We start from the raw sequence: 13,329 nt of genomic DNA, 5'->3' as shown, positions 1-13,329 counted from the left end.
ACAGTAGCCCTGATAAGAAGAGGTAACTTTACAAAATTTGACTGTCTACCGACATAAACACTATGGCTAAGACAGGTCTCTGAGTAATACGCATGCAGCATATCCACAATAGCCAAGCACCCACCTTAAGACATTTGTGTAAATGTTTCACGTATCATCATTTTCATCTGACAAAAGAAGAATGGCAATATTGTAAACTACACTGGCAAGCAGACTAAAGAAAGCCACTTTATTAAATAGTATTTCAAGAGCAAATGCAAGTGTCTCAGAGTGCAAACAGGAGACAATTATATGGTTACTGAATAAATAATATTGCATATATTTCTCACAGACAGGTAGGCTTTATAAGGATCAACCACTGCAGAAAATGGTGCATTTTATCCATCAAATTGGTCTTCAACAAGCACAGCTAATGATTCTACGTAAATAAGATAACACTAATCTTCAGATCCAAATTTGACATGTTTAGGCAGTCATGCTTGATGATTGTGAAGCAAAACAGCAAGCCCCAGTACAATACCTTTCATGAACTAGCAAGTCATGTGCCTGCAGAAACCAAATGTCTTACTCAATTGACCTCAATACATAAAACTAGCAAAGACGAATGTCGAACAAGTGAATCTGTAATCGTTATAGCATGGAAATGGGGAATGTTTTTTTCTCTCTCTGGGAGTTTAGTTAAGAGTATTATGGAGTATTTATTGGCAATCAAGATCCAAAAATAGGAGCGGCATGTGCAACCTCATGAATTGAAGTGATTTTGTGTTCCTACCGAGACATAAAAGCACAAGATTAAGGTACACACATTACTCTGAACAAATAGAGTTTATCCACAAGGACATCTGTAGACCTACATTCTCATCAGTCAAAGCATCTACAACAAGCGGAATATTAACCCTCGGAATAGATCAGCACTCAATCTACAGACAAGTGGATGGTAAACCTATTTGGCACACAAACTATATAGATACAAAATCAACAGGGAGGCACATATCAAAAAAACAGCATCAGATTGTTGAGCAAGCAGCTAAACTAGTGACGCGCAAATAATGGAATGTACAAGTATGCACGGGCACAGTTCTCACCCAAACGGAAAAGACAGACAAGAGCATCATCGATCGTAGGACGTTAAAGTCCGGGATAGGTGCGACAGAGGATACCCTGAGAGAGCGCGCAGCAGCTCCGGGACGCCGTGCTGAGCCGCGAGGTCAGCCTCGCGGCGGCCACCGCGCTGTGCAGCGGCAGCAGCGACATCCCCGCGACGCACCCAAGCTCCACCGGCAACCTGCAGGCGACAGAACCCGTCCGCGTCACAGATCCGGTGTTTCTTGGATTTGGATAGGGCGAACAGGTTGGGTCGCCGTTTGTTTACCTGGAGATGCACGGGGCGTGCCGTGCGGCCGAGCGGCCGACGGAGGGGATGGAGCGGGAGGCGGCCGAGCGGCAGGCCGCGGAGGCCACGCGGGCGGCGGCGCGGAAGGTCGAGGCCATCGCAGAGGATTGGTGGGGATCGGAGAGGAGTTTAGGTCTGGGTTGTGGAAGATGCGGCGGCGGCAGGAAGAGGAGGGCAGGACGCTTTCATTTCCACGTTTTGGCCCATTCGGCCCATGATTGCGGGTTGTGTTCGGCATCCCGCGGAATGTGCCACACGGCTTGGGGAGAAGGGCTGGGATCTGAAAGAAAAGGATTAGTTCATTTTTTTTTAGAAAAAAGAGAGAGGAGTTTAAATCATATACTCTGAAAAATCTGCTCGATTTTCAGAATTTTTAAATTGTGGAAAATTTTATTATTTTGTACTTTTGCAATTTTGATTCAAAAATTGAAACTTATAAAAAAATTAAAAGCTTCTAAACTTGAAACTTTAGAATTTTAAAACTTTTGTAATGTAAGAATTTTGGAAGTTAAAAAAAAGCTAATACTCCCTTCAATTCATATTGCTTGTTGCTAATATGGATGTATATCTAGAGAGAGTATTGAAAAGTTGTGCGAGAAGTGGTTTTGGCTCCCAAGCTCGAGTGACCTTGTTTTTTTTACAATAATCAATAATTTTATTTATTTGTTTGAAAAATTCTGAAAAAATATAAGTACTTATACATGTCTAGTATATGTATGATCAAATTTGCATCAAAAAATAATTTTATATCTGGTCTGCATAAAAATGACAAATGCTGGAAGCAAAAGAGAGTTATTTTTGGTCCATCGAAGCCGTGATTTTGTGATTTTGTGTAACTAGAAATACCACGTATTAAGTTTTTTTGAAAGTAATACGGTAATGAAGCCCCTAGAGTATTTTTTAAATAATAAGAACTCAAATCCGCGTCCCTCGGGACTTGAACCTGAACCTGGGTGGTTGTGTTGTACATCCACTTCCTAACCAAGTGAAATACCGAGTATTAAAATGATCAATATGGTCGACTAGAGGGGCAACTAGGAGACTAAAAAAATTATTTTCCAATTTTATGGCTTTGACAACAAAGTATATTATATTGCCTAGATGTGCAACTACCAATACAAGTGAAGATAGATATAACCACAATGGTGGAGACGAGGATATATTCCCGGAGTTCCTTCCTTTTGAGGGAAGTATGTCTTCGTTGGAAACATGTGGCGACACAATGTCCACCAACATCACAAAGGCTCATCTTATTCTCCTTGTGGTCACGCCACAAAGACGTAACACGATTCACAAAGACATAACCACAATGGTCTTGAAGGCATTGACCGAAATCTTTACAAGCAAGATTGTAGCAATCTCCACAACACAATTGAAGACTCCTAATACGACCACGAAGCTTTACACAATGATGATTGAACTCCGAGGAAGACTTCTTCCGTCTAGGATTTCAAGAACCCAAGAGAAACATGTTCTGAAATGAAATAGAAGAGGAAATCAAATTTCGTTGGTGAAAGTGTAGATCTAGGTCTTCTCCCCAAACTCTAGAAGGGCATGATGATTGGTAGGCTAGAGAGTGGAGTCACAGCCTCCTCTAAAGGAAGAATGGGGTCTTTTATAGGTCTTCTTGAATTATAGCCGTTGGAACCAAACTTACTCTGCGGAAGTTTTGTCCTGGCCGGTACTTCTAAACCTTTTGGACCAAATCTCCGGCAAATTTTTTAGGCCGGTTACCAAGAGTTGCACCACGGGGCACAATTAAAAGTGAAAAATGTAGGGACTTTAGGGCGGGAGTTTTGTGTGTTGACACGGGAACCTCCATCCTAGATTAGGAAGCAACAACTAATTTTTAGGATACTCTATAAGCAAAGATAGGAGGGTTTAGTGGATACAATATATGCTCTATGTATGTGTTGATTTCACTCGCACCTTCCATTGAGCATCCCTTTTGATAGTACGAGTTACCTCCGACTCAAGCAGAAAGAAAACCGTCGAAGCGCTTCATCGATCTTTTCACTTTTGAGTCAATTACCATCTTGTGCAATTCATTGAATGAACCTATGACACTTTAGCACACAATAAGACCATGATTATATTGTCATTTAACATCCAAAATCCAATCCTCTTTGGCTGGTGGTTGGGCTAGGTTTGTGCGCTTGTTGCATTTCGGGTGTGGATTGCCGTTTAGTTTTCATGTGTAAGGGTTTTGGGTCCGGTTTACCTCATAAACTGGATCGGTTTTTCTCTCTTTACTCTTAATACAATGACGCGCAGCTCTCCTGTGGGTTCTCGAAAAAAAAATCCAAATTCCATACACAACTTACTTGCATAAGATATATATGATATAAGCATGATTTATTTTAATAAAATATAGACAGGTCCCCTAGAACTATGCACTGATTTGATTTCACACTTAAACAAAAAATGCAAACACAAATAAGATTAATACTCTCCCTATTTTCTATAAATGGGCAACATGTGCAAGATAACAAGAATACAACATATAAGCATAAACCATCTCAGGGAGTGGGAATTTTGGAGATGGTCCTAGATAATCTTTGTCGTCTCGGGTTGTCGGGCTTTTGGAGATGACCGTGAATAGAAACCATCTCATGGCGCCGAACTTCTGGAGACGGTCAGTAAAGAGAACCATCTCATGGGTTAAAATATTGGATACAGATTGTACTACTGCTCGACTGAGGGTGATATCTTTGAACCATAAAGGGAACCGTCTCAGGGTGGCTCGATGTTAGAATCCGAGGGCTTGAGAACCGTCTGAGAACTATAGATGATAACCGGCTCTCAGTGTCAGTTCGGTACCAGTGTGCACAAAGATAAGACAATAAAAGTTCAAAACAAGCACAAAATGGAAGTGATGTTTTGGCACATGGGTGTGTATGCTTTCTTTATTTTGAAATGTATGTGAGACATATTTTAAAATATCAAAAAAAATGAAACAAAATATTCGCACATATATCTTCACGTGCTACGCGCCCACAAAATCGTTACATGAAAAATCGACTCATAGTGAGGCATTTGTAAAAAAGACAAAATTCGGTGCTAAAATAAGACTTTTCGCATTATTTTTTCTCTTTCTTTAATATGCCACATAAATTATAGGTTCTTGACAAATGTACATATGTTGTGAAGATGTACATGAAGAATTTTTTGGACACTTCAAAAAAAATAGTGAATTATAACCGGTAGCAGGTCCCCACACGCATATGAACGGAGTTCAACAAGTCAAACCAACATAGTTCAACGACTATGATGCATGTGCAGTGCCACTCGATCTGCACATGTCGATCGAGGTGAGTTGGCGCGCCACATACACACCCCCGCACATGTCGTAACAGTGCCGCTCCACCGATCATGCATGTGCAGGGTGCAATGGATGCGCGTCCATAGACACTTCACGCAATGATCGATTCAGGTCACCCAAGAGAAAAGGAGAGGGAACTGCAGATAACCAGAAATCCAGCGTACACCTTTTTTTTTTCTTGCAAAACACAGTACAATCAAAGACGCTCATACATACGCGCACACACTCATTCCTATAAACGCACACACGCACACCCTACTCCTATGAGCACCTTCAAGAGACTGCGTTGAAGAACTGATCCGGCGGCGTACGCCCTGCGCCGTGCATGCATCTGAGCTGCTGCCAAAGTGTCAACCAAGTACGTGCACAACTGCTACGTATTACATCCGGAAGCTTTGGCTGCAGGATTCTTCTGGCCGAAGCAAACGAGGCAGGGGAATGCGTTCGTGCCGATCGTCATGTGCCATGCATGTGCATCGTCCAAGTACTGCACTGCTGAGGCTACGTACCTACTAGGAGCTGATGTAATCTATCAAGTAAGTGTTCAAATAGTTTCGTGAAGAAAACATGTGATTATTTTCGAAGAAACCGAATGACATAATTCATCTTCTTCCTTTTTTTGAAGGTTAAACAGTGGGGAAATCACCGCTGCAATATTTTTATTATCTATAAAGTAAAGGTAACTGTACAACGCAAAATCATTATACCAGTAGTATAAGGCATAAAAGAAACAAAACGAAACGAAAGAAGTCTAAAAGCTACACTAGATCTTGAATCCAAACATTGAAGGCTTCTCCAAGCTTTTTCTTTATTCTGAACTAAATCATTCTAAGCTCATTCTTGAAAATGGCCTTCCAGCTTTGAAAGTTGGGCTGTTGATTCTTGAAGAATTTGTTATTTCTGACAATCCATAGTTCCCAAGCAGCCGCAATAATAATTTCCATAGCAAAAGGAACATTTAGTTTATTCTTGACATCATAGAAAGCATCCATGACAAACAGGTGCAATGTTCTTTGAGGGCAGATATAATCCCAGCTTTTCATAGCAAAAGGGCACTCCCAGAACAGACAGATCAAAGTTTCTTTGTGGCTGCATTGTAAAGTGGAACAATTGTATGATGGGAGATTAAAGTTCTTTCTAGCCAGAAGATTTCTTGTGTTTAGACGATCTAATAAAACCATTCAGAAGAAGAACTTGTGTTTTGCTTGACATGCAAACTTCCAAATCCAGGAGAAGATTTATGGTGTATGCCTCTGTCCAATCATGACATTGTAAGCACTTCTTTTGTAGTGAATTCACTGTTTCCCCATATATAGCTCCAAGAATCCTTAATCCTTGTTTCCTGTCTATGCAGGTATCATGGCATTATGGCAAATATCTTCCAGTTTCTCAAACTCATGAAAAGCCTGTTGTGATAAAGGAAAGTGAAAAGTATCTTGTAGAAATTATTGGGAAATAACTTCCCACATAGACTGGTCAGTTAATTTTGCAAATGTAACCAAACGAGGGGATTTGAGATACAAACATGTGTCCTCCCAAATGTCAGTCCAAAATAGAGCAGATTTTCCATTTCCCAACTTGCATCTAGTCGTGGTCTTATAGGTATCTAGCAACTTAAGATGAGATTTTCACCAAAAGGATCCTTCCATTTGTCCAGGTAGTCTTCTAGAACTGTAGTATGTGCCCCTGATCAAGTGTAACCCATGAAATGTCCAAGTCATTGTGAAATTTGTGCAGATTTTTAAGGAGAAGAGCTTTGTTTTGAGTTTTCAGATAAGTCCTCCTTGGTTTTTTGATCTACAAATTTTATTCCATGCTACCAGTGCTTTTTCTTATGCTTGCACATCATTCTTTTCCTCCAAAGGCAGTGTCTCATGTATTTGATAACTTGATCTTTAATAGTAACTGGGATATCCAAGGAACACATGTAGAACATGTGCAGAGAAGAGAGCAGCGACTTGACCATTTCCAATTTCCCACCATAATTGACGAAGTCTATAATGCCACAAAGCCTTCTTTGAACCCTCTATACCATTGGTATGAAATACACAAGAGAGGGGTTTAGTGATTCCCAATGGAAGTCCAAGATATGTGAAAGGTAGACTACCTTTTTTTACAATTTATAGTAGCTCCAAAGTGAGAGAGCCTTGTGTCATTGATGGTGCTTATCGTTACACCGACTTCACACTGTTGGGGAACCCCAAGAGGAAGGTATGATGAGCACAGTAGCAAGTTTTCCCCACTAAGAAATCAAGGTTTATCGACCAGTAGGAGGAATGCGTGACTTCTGAAGGTGTTGCTAACAGACTAGTGGCAGAGCGCACTGTCGACGTCAGCAACAACGTGAAACCTTGATGACCCACAAGTATAGGGGATCGCAACAGTCTTCGAGGAAAGTAAAACCCAATTTATTGATTCGACACAAGGGGAGCCAAAGAATATTTGTAAGCCTTAACAGCGGAGTTGTCAATTCAGACTGCACTGGAAACAGACTTGCTCGCAATAGTTTATCGGTAGCAACAGTTTTATAGCGATAGCGAGTAGTGAAATATAAGCAGCAGTGTTATAAAGACAGCAGTAGTGATTATAGTAAACAACAGGATTAAAATATTGTAGGCATAGGGATGGATGAACGGGCGCTGCATGGATAAGATAACTCATGTAATAATCAAGACAGGACATTTGCAGATAATAACAAAACAGTATCCAAGTACTAAATAACCATAGGCATGTGTTCCGTATATAGTCGTACGTGCTCGCAATGAGAAACTTGCACAACATCTTTTGTCCTACCAGCCGGTGGCAGCCGGGCCTCTAGGGAAACTACTGGTAATTAAGGTGCTCCTTTTAATAGAGTACCGGAGCAAAGCATTAACACTCCGTGAACATATGTGATCCTCATATCACAGCCTTCCCCTCCGGTTGTCCCAATTTCGTCACTTTGGGGCCTCGGGTTCCGGACAGCAATATGTGTATACAACTTGCGAGGTAAGATCATAAAACAATGAATATCATCATGAAGCAATAACATGTTCAGATCTGAAATCATGGCACTCGGGCCCTAAGTGACAAGCATTAAGCATAACAAGTTGCAACAATATCATAAAAGTACCAACAACGGATACTAGACACCATGCCCTAACAATCTTATGGCTATTACATGAACAATCTCATTCAATCCCTACCATCCCCTTCAGCCTACATCGGGGATTTACTCACACATGGATGGGGGAAACATGGATGGTCGATGGAGAGGCGTCGGTGGCGATGATGGCGATGATCTCCTCCAATTCCCCGTCCCGGCAGGGTGCCAGAACGGAGTTTCTGATCCCGAAATAGGGTTTTCGATGGCGGCGGAGTTCTCGATGTCTTCTGGAAAATTGGTCGAACCCCCCGTCCGTTTTTAGGTCAAGGGCTTTAAGTAGTCCAGAGGGGAGCGCCGGGGGCTGGCCGAGGCGGCGTCCCCATGTGGCGGCGTGGCCATGGGCCTACCGCGCCGCCACGTGGTGTGCGCGCCTCGTGGCCCCCTCCGTCTCGTCTTCTGGCTCTGTGGCTCTTCTCTATAAATAGGCCCATTGCAATTATTTTCGGGGATTTTCCTGAAAGTTGATTTTCTGCACAAAAATAAGACACCAGGGCAATTCTGCTGAAAACAGCGTTAGTACGTGTTAGTTGTATCCAAAATACACAAATTAGAGGCAAAACAATAGCAAAAGTGTTCGGGAAAGTAGATACGTTTTGGACGTATCAACTCCCCCCAAGCTTAGCTTATTGCTTGTCCTCAAGCAATTCAGTTAACAACTGAGTGCGATAAAGAACTTTCATGAACACATTTGCTCATATGATGTAAATATTCTCATCATATGGGCGAGTACTTAGGCAATTCATAATAAGATAAATGCAAATAAAGTCATCTAATAGTTATGTCAATCATGAAAAAGATACCAACAAACTAATAATAAGCATCATGAAACATATCTATCAGCATGATTGCAATGCTCATAAAAAGATATGATAAAGTGGTATCTCGCTTGCCCGTATTTGTGCAGCAAAACATAAATGCCCAGGCACCTATGAAATTCATGGGAAGACTAGAAGTAAAGATTATCAAAGATAAAAGCATCAAAGTTATACCACAATTAACCATATTCTGGGACAAACATATTACACTAAGAATGACAATTATGCTCTCAAGAAGGTGCTCAAAGAAAGGATGGTGACTCAACATAAAAGTAAAAGATTGACCCTTCGCAGAGGAAGCAGGGATTAACATGTGCTAGAGCTTTTCATTTTTTAAACAGAAGTAAAATTGTTTTGAGAGGTGTTTGTTGTTGTCAACGAATGGTAGTGGGCACTCTAACTACCTTGTCAACCAGACTTTCAAGAGCGGTGTCAACACCCGGATTTTTAAGTCCAGATGCCTATTATGTCATTCATCGCAATCCCAGGAATATTGTTGTTGCGAGGCATAATAGTTAAGTATCACGGTCATCATTTATTACAAACCACATTGTCTTACAACTTGAATCACATGATCCATATTACACAAATAGTTGATCTATTGATCAACGAACAAACACAAGTTCATAGCGGAAGCGTAAAGATAAAGGGACTCTCTAGTCCACAGGCCAACGCTTGACGTCGAAAGATTCCTAGTTGTCGTAGGCGTCCTGCTGGTCATCTCCTTGGTAGTTCTGTTCATCTTCATACTCTGGCCATTTGAATAGCCAGGGACAAAGCCGTAAGTACTTTAAGTACTTGCAAACTAACATGTAAGTGCTACAACTTTAGTAAGGGGAGCTACGCTCTAGTTTAATGTGCATAAAGCCAATTTTAGTTCACAAGTATCTGAGCAAAGCTTATTCATGCACTAACTAACTCATGTGGGAACATTAGTGTCATTCCCACAACATTGGTTGTATCTCAAGCCAGTCACCAAATCATCATTCACTTCATCAACATTTTCAAAAATCTGACACAGGAAACTGTATGGCCTTTCCAACCGTCCGTAACCGTGGACACGGCTATTCGAATAGATTTACTCTCTGCAGAGGTTGCACACTTGTGCCACAACATTTGATTTCATCCGTCGGGATAACCCCGAATCATCGTAACACAGTACGCGGATCATCAACCATAACCTTTCACTTACAAATCCTAGTATGAGCACCTCTCCCCATGAGCTTGGCCTCCCGGTGAAGACCAACTGTCAACCCGGGAACTGCACGAGGCTTGGCCTTACAATTCACCTCAATTCACATCTTTTCTCAACAACGGAGGCAGCCTCAGCATAACCCCTATGATGTGTGTTCAGAGGGAACCCATACTAAGATGCATAAACTTTCAGTTAAGCCCTACCAATAATCAGGTATTGTGGGGGTACTCAAAATTGGAAAGTTATCGCATTCAAACCAATATCAGTTTTGTATCAAAAATCACCATCTTCTCTTGGTCATTTTCACCTTCAAAAATCATTCAATGGAATGACTCATCATTCCTAGGTTTCAAATTCCTTTCAAAGTCACATGTTCCTATCTAGAGTAGTCAAGTTTAGTATTTTAGCACTAGCACTAATCATGAGGGGTGCTATCTTGCTTGGCTAGCTTGAGACTAAATTTGCTACACTAGTAATCTTAATTACTTAGACCAAGTTAACTTATCCAAGTAACTCTTTGAAATAAACAAGTAAAAACTTGTATGATAAAAACTTGGGATAGGCTTGTGTTAAGCAAGATAAGAATCATGGTGCCTTGCCCCAAAGGAGCTTTGCACTTTGCAAGAGTATTAGCTTGCCTTGGTAGTTCTCAAGGTTCTCTTCTTCCTCCTCTTGGTAGTATCCTTCCTCTTCCTGGTAATCTCCGGTGCTAGCATCTAAATTTGAAAACGAGTATAATTACTCACTAATTCAATGGCTATTCCAACATCATACAGATTCACACAAACTATTCTAAGCACACAATTAATTCAATTAGGGTGCATTGGTTGTGTGACTTAAGGAAAAATAATTTCCTCTCATTCATATGTGAAAGATAGTTTCCATAGGGTTCTTGAGGAATAATTTCCTCTCATTGAAATCTTCTTAAGATTTAATTTCTCAAACACTAATACATGAACTTATGTTGACCTACATCAACCATTCATTATCATCATTTGAGAAAATGATTTAAATGAGGTAGACCACCTCATACCATTTCATAATTCTACACATGATTTAAATCTCCAAGTATTTCATATAAGAGTGTTTGACCAGGGGTTCAAACATCACATGAATTCACTTGAGACAAGATTTAAATGAAGTAAAATACTTCATATGGTTTGCATAATAGTTTTGGACAATATCACTTAAGTAAACTAGTCATATTGTCCATTATTTAAACTAGGGCATGATCATGCAAAGTGACCACACCATTTTCTTGCAGCAACAATTAGTGTAAGTCAAATGTGAGTTATTGGAGTTGGAATTAACTCAATATCTATTTTGGTTGATTTTTAAGATTTAATTGAATGTGCAAAAGTCCCTGGCTTGTTCTTTTTGTCACATTATTTCTACAACAGATCTCAAGGTGAGACCAGTGGCATGTTGTAGAACTTTTCCATAGCTTTCTAACAATATGAAATTTGTTAGATTTGGCCAAGACAAACAGATTCTATGGATTTTCAAAGTGGGAGCCAGTATTGAATTTGTTTGAAAAGAATTAAATCGAATTTGAACTTAACGGGCTGGCGGGAACACGAGGTGGGCCGTAACGATTCAAACAAAATGAAAATGGCCCAGTAACGCAGCTGGTGCGCTTGGGCCGCCTGACAGAGTGGGAGCCACTCGTCAGCGACTCTTAAAAGCCGAATCGGTATGGATCAAAGGGGAGCGTCGGATTAGAACTGGATCGAACGGCACAGGGCCATCGTCATCTCCGGCGAGATTGCGCCACAGAGACGGCGAGGTAGGGGGTCGGCGAGCTCATCGTGGCTCCAGCTAGGGTTGGCAGTGTGCTTGACGAGGTTGTAGACGACGGCGAGGCAGCCTGTAGCAGCGGCGTCGCTCGAGGTGGCCTGGATTGACGGCGATTTCACCAGGGCTTCCGCGGCTCCGATCGCTCGATTGAGCTTGCTCCGGCGACGATTGAGGTGGCTAATGGTGCGAGGAGAAGCGGTGGTGAGAGGAGATCATGGTGGTGTGTTGAGATTGCTCTAGGAAGTCCTCTATTTATAGGAGGGGAGGTGTGCTGCGGGGAGGGTGGTGGTCGACAAGGTCGCGGCGTCTCCGGTGAGCTAGAGGGCTAGGCGAGGGCGCGGTGGTGTTCACCATGTCAAGGCGGTCCTGTGAGCGTCAACGGCGCGACAAATGGGGGCGTACGACGGTCGGGCGCTTGCGCGTACTGTCGCGGCCGTGGCGGAAGGAAGCTTCCTCTCCGGTGGCGGTAGACGCTAGGGGGTGACGCGAGCGTGTCCGGTGAGCTCCGCGTGCCGAGACGAGTACCAGGGCGCGCGGAGGTGGTCGGGGTACGGCGAGGTACGACGAACGACGTGTGCCCATGTCGCGCGCGTCCGTGCACTGGTGATGTCGCCATGCCGTTGGCGGCGTACCTGGAGCGTCCTGGGCGCGCTCCGTCTGGGTCGTGTCATCGTCCTCTCGTTCAACGGCGGGTACGGGCGATCTCAGGAGATCAAGGGCGACATGTTTGGCAAGGTGGCTCGGGCTGGAGCTGCAGAGAGAGAGGGGTGGGCGTCGATGGGGAACGTGGCCGGCATGGCCATGGCTAGGCCATGTTTGGTCGTGTGCAGGAGGTGTCAATGCATGGTATAGGTAGGGTGAGGTCCAGGGATCATTGCTAGGTCAAGTGGTGATCAAGAGGTGGCCTGGTTTGATAAAAATTGAAAATTGGTGATTGATGTCTACGTTCCCCCTCCTTTCCTGTAGACAGTGTTGGGCCTCCAAGAGCAGAGGTTTGTAGAACAGCAGCAAGTTTTCCCTTAAGTGGATCACCCAAGGTTTATCGAACTCAGGGAGGAAGAGGTCAAAGATATCCCTCTCATGCAACCCTCGCAACCACAAAGCAAGAAGTCTCTTGTGTCCCCAACACACCTAATAGGTGCACTAGTTCGGCGAAGAGATAGTGAAATACAGGTGGTATGAATAAGTATGAGCGAGTAGCAACGGTGCCAGAAAGTAGGTTGCTGGCGTGGAGTTGATGGTGGTAGTATTGCAGGAGTAGTAACGCAGTAAAGCAAGTAAACAAGCAGCGATAGCGATATTTAGGAACAAGGCCTAGGGATTACACTTTCACTAGTGGACACTCTCAACATTGATCACATAACGAGAATAGATAAATGCATACTCTACACTTTTGTTGGATGATGAACACATTGCGTAGGATTACACGAACCCTCAATGCCGGAGTTAACAAGCTCCACAATAATGCTCATATTTTAGTAACCTTTAGTGTAAGATAGATCAACAGACTAAACCAAGTACTAGCATAGCATGCACACCTGTCACCTTCATGCATATGTAGGAGGAATAGATCACATCAATATTATCATAGCAATAGTTAACTTCTCAATCTACAAGAGATCATGATCATAGCATAAACCAAGTACTAACACGGTGCACACA

At 42.5% G+C, this 13,329-nt stretch overlaps 1 protein-coding gene across 1 annotated transcript; it reads right to left on the bottom strand.

Annotated features, from left to right (window-relative positions):
* Nucleotides 1–212: 212 nt before the first annotated feature.
* Nucleotides 213–1,536, bottom strand: LOC124688013 (protein NUCLEAR FUSION DEFECTIVE 6, mitochondrial-like). The gene is made up of 3 exons (XM_047221728.1): nt 1,373–1,536; nt 1,161–1,285; nt 213–546 (listed from the first exon to the last, which is right to left on the bottom strand). The coding sequence occupies exons 1-3, from the start codon at nt 1,489–1,491 to the stop codon at nt 539–541; spliced, it is 252 nt and encodes an 83-aa protein (XP_047077684.1). The 5' UTR covers nt 1,492–1,536; the 3' UTR covers nt 213–538.
* Between the last annotated feature and the right edge of the window lie 11,793 nt (nt 1,537–13,329).

Source organism: Lolium rigidum, chromosome 2 (genome assembly GCF_022539505.1).
Source record: "Lolium rigidum isolate FL_2022 chromosome 2, APGP_CSIRO_Lrig_0.1, whole genome shotgun sequence".
Taxonomy (NCBI): domain Eukaryota; kingdom Viridiplantae; phylum Streptophyta; class Magnoliopsida; order Poales; family Poaceae; genus Lolium; species Lolium rigidum.
Note: the sequence above shows the minus strand (reverse complement) of the source record. Positions and strands in the feature narration are given on the sequence as shown.

What these genes read in the sequence shown, in the direction of transcription:
- LOC124688013 (XM_047221728.1), bottom strand. Translation starts at nt 1,491, where the DNA reads ATGGCCTCGACCTTCCGCGCCGCCGCCCGCGTGGCCTCCGCGGCCTGC. An exon ending in CACGCCCCGTGCATCTCCAG is followed by an intron (nt 1,286 to 1,372) that starts GTAAACAAACGG and finishes TGTCGCCTGCAG; the next exon opens with GTTGCCGGTGGAGCTTGGGT.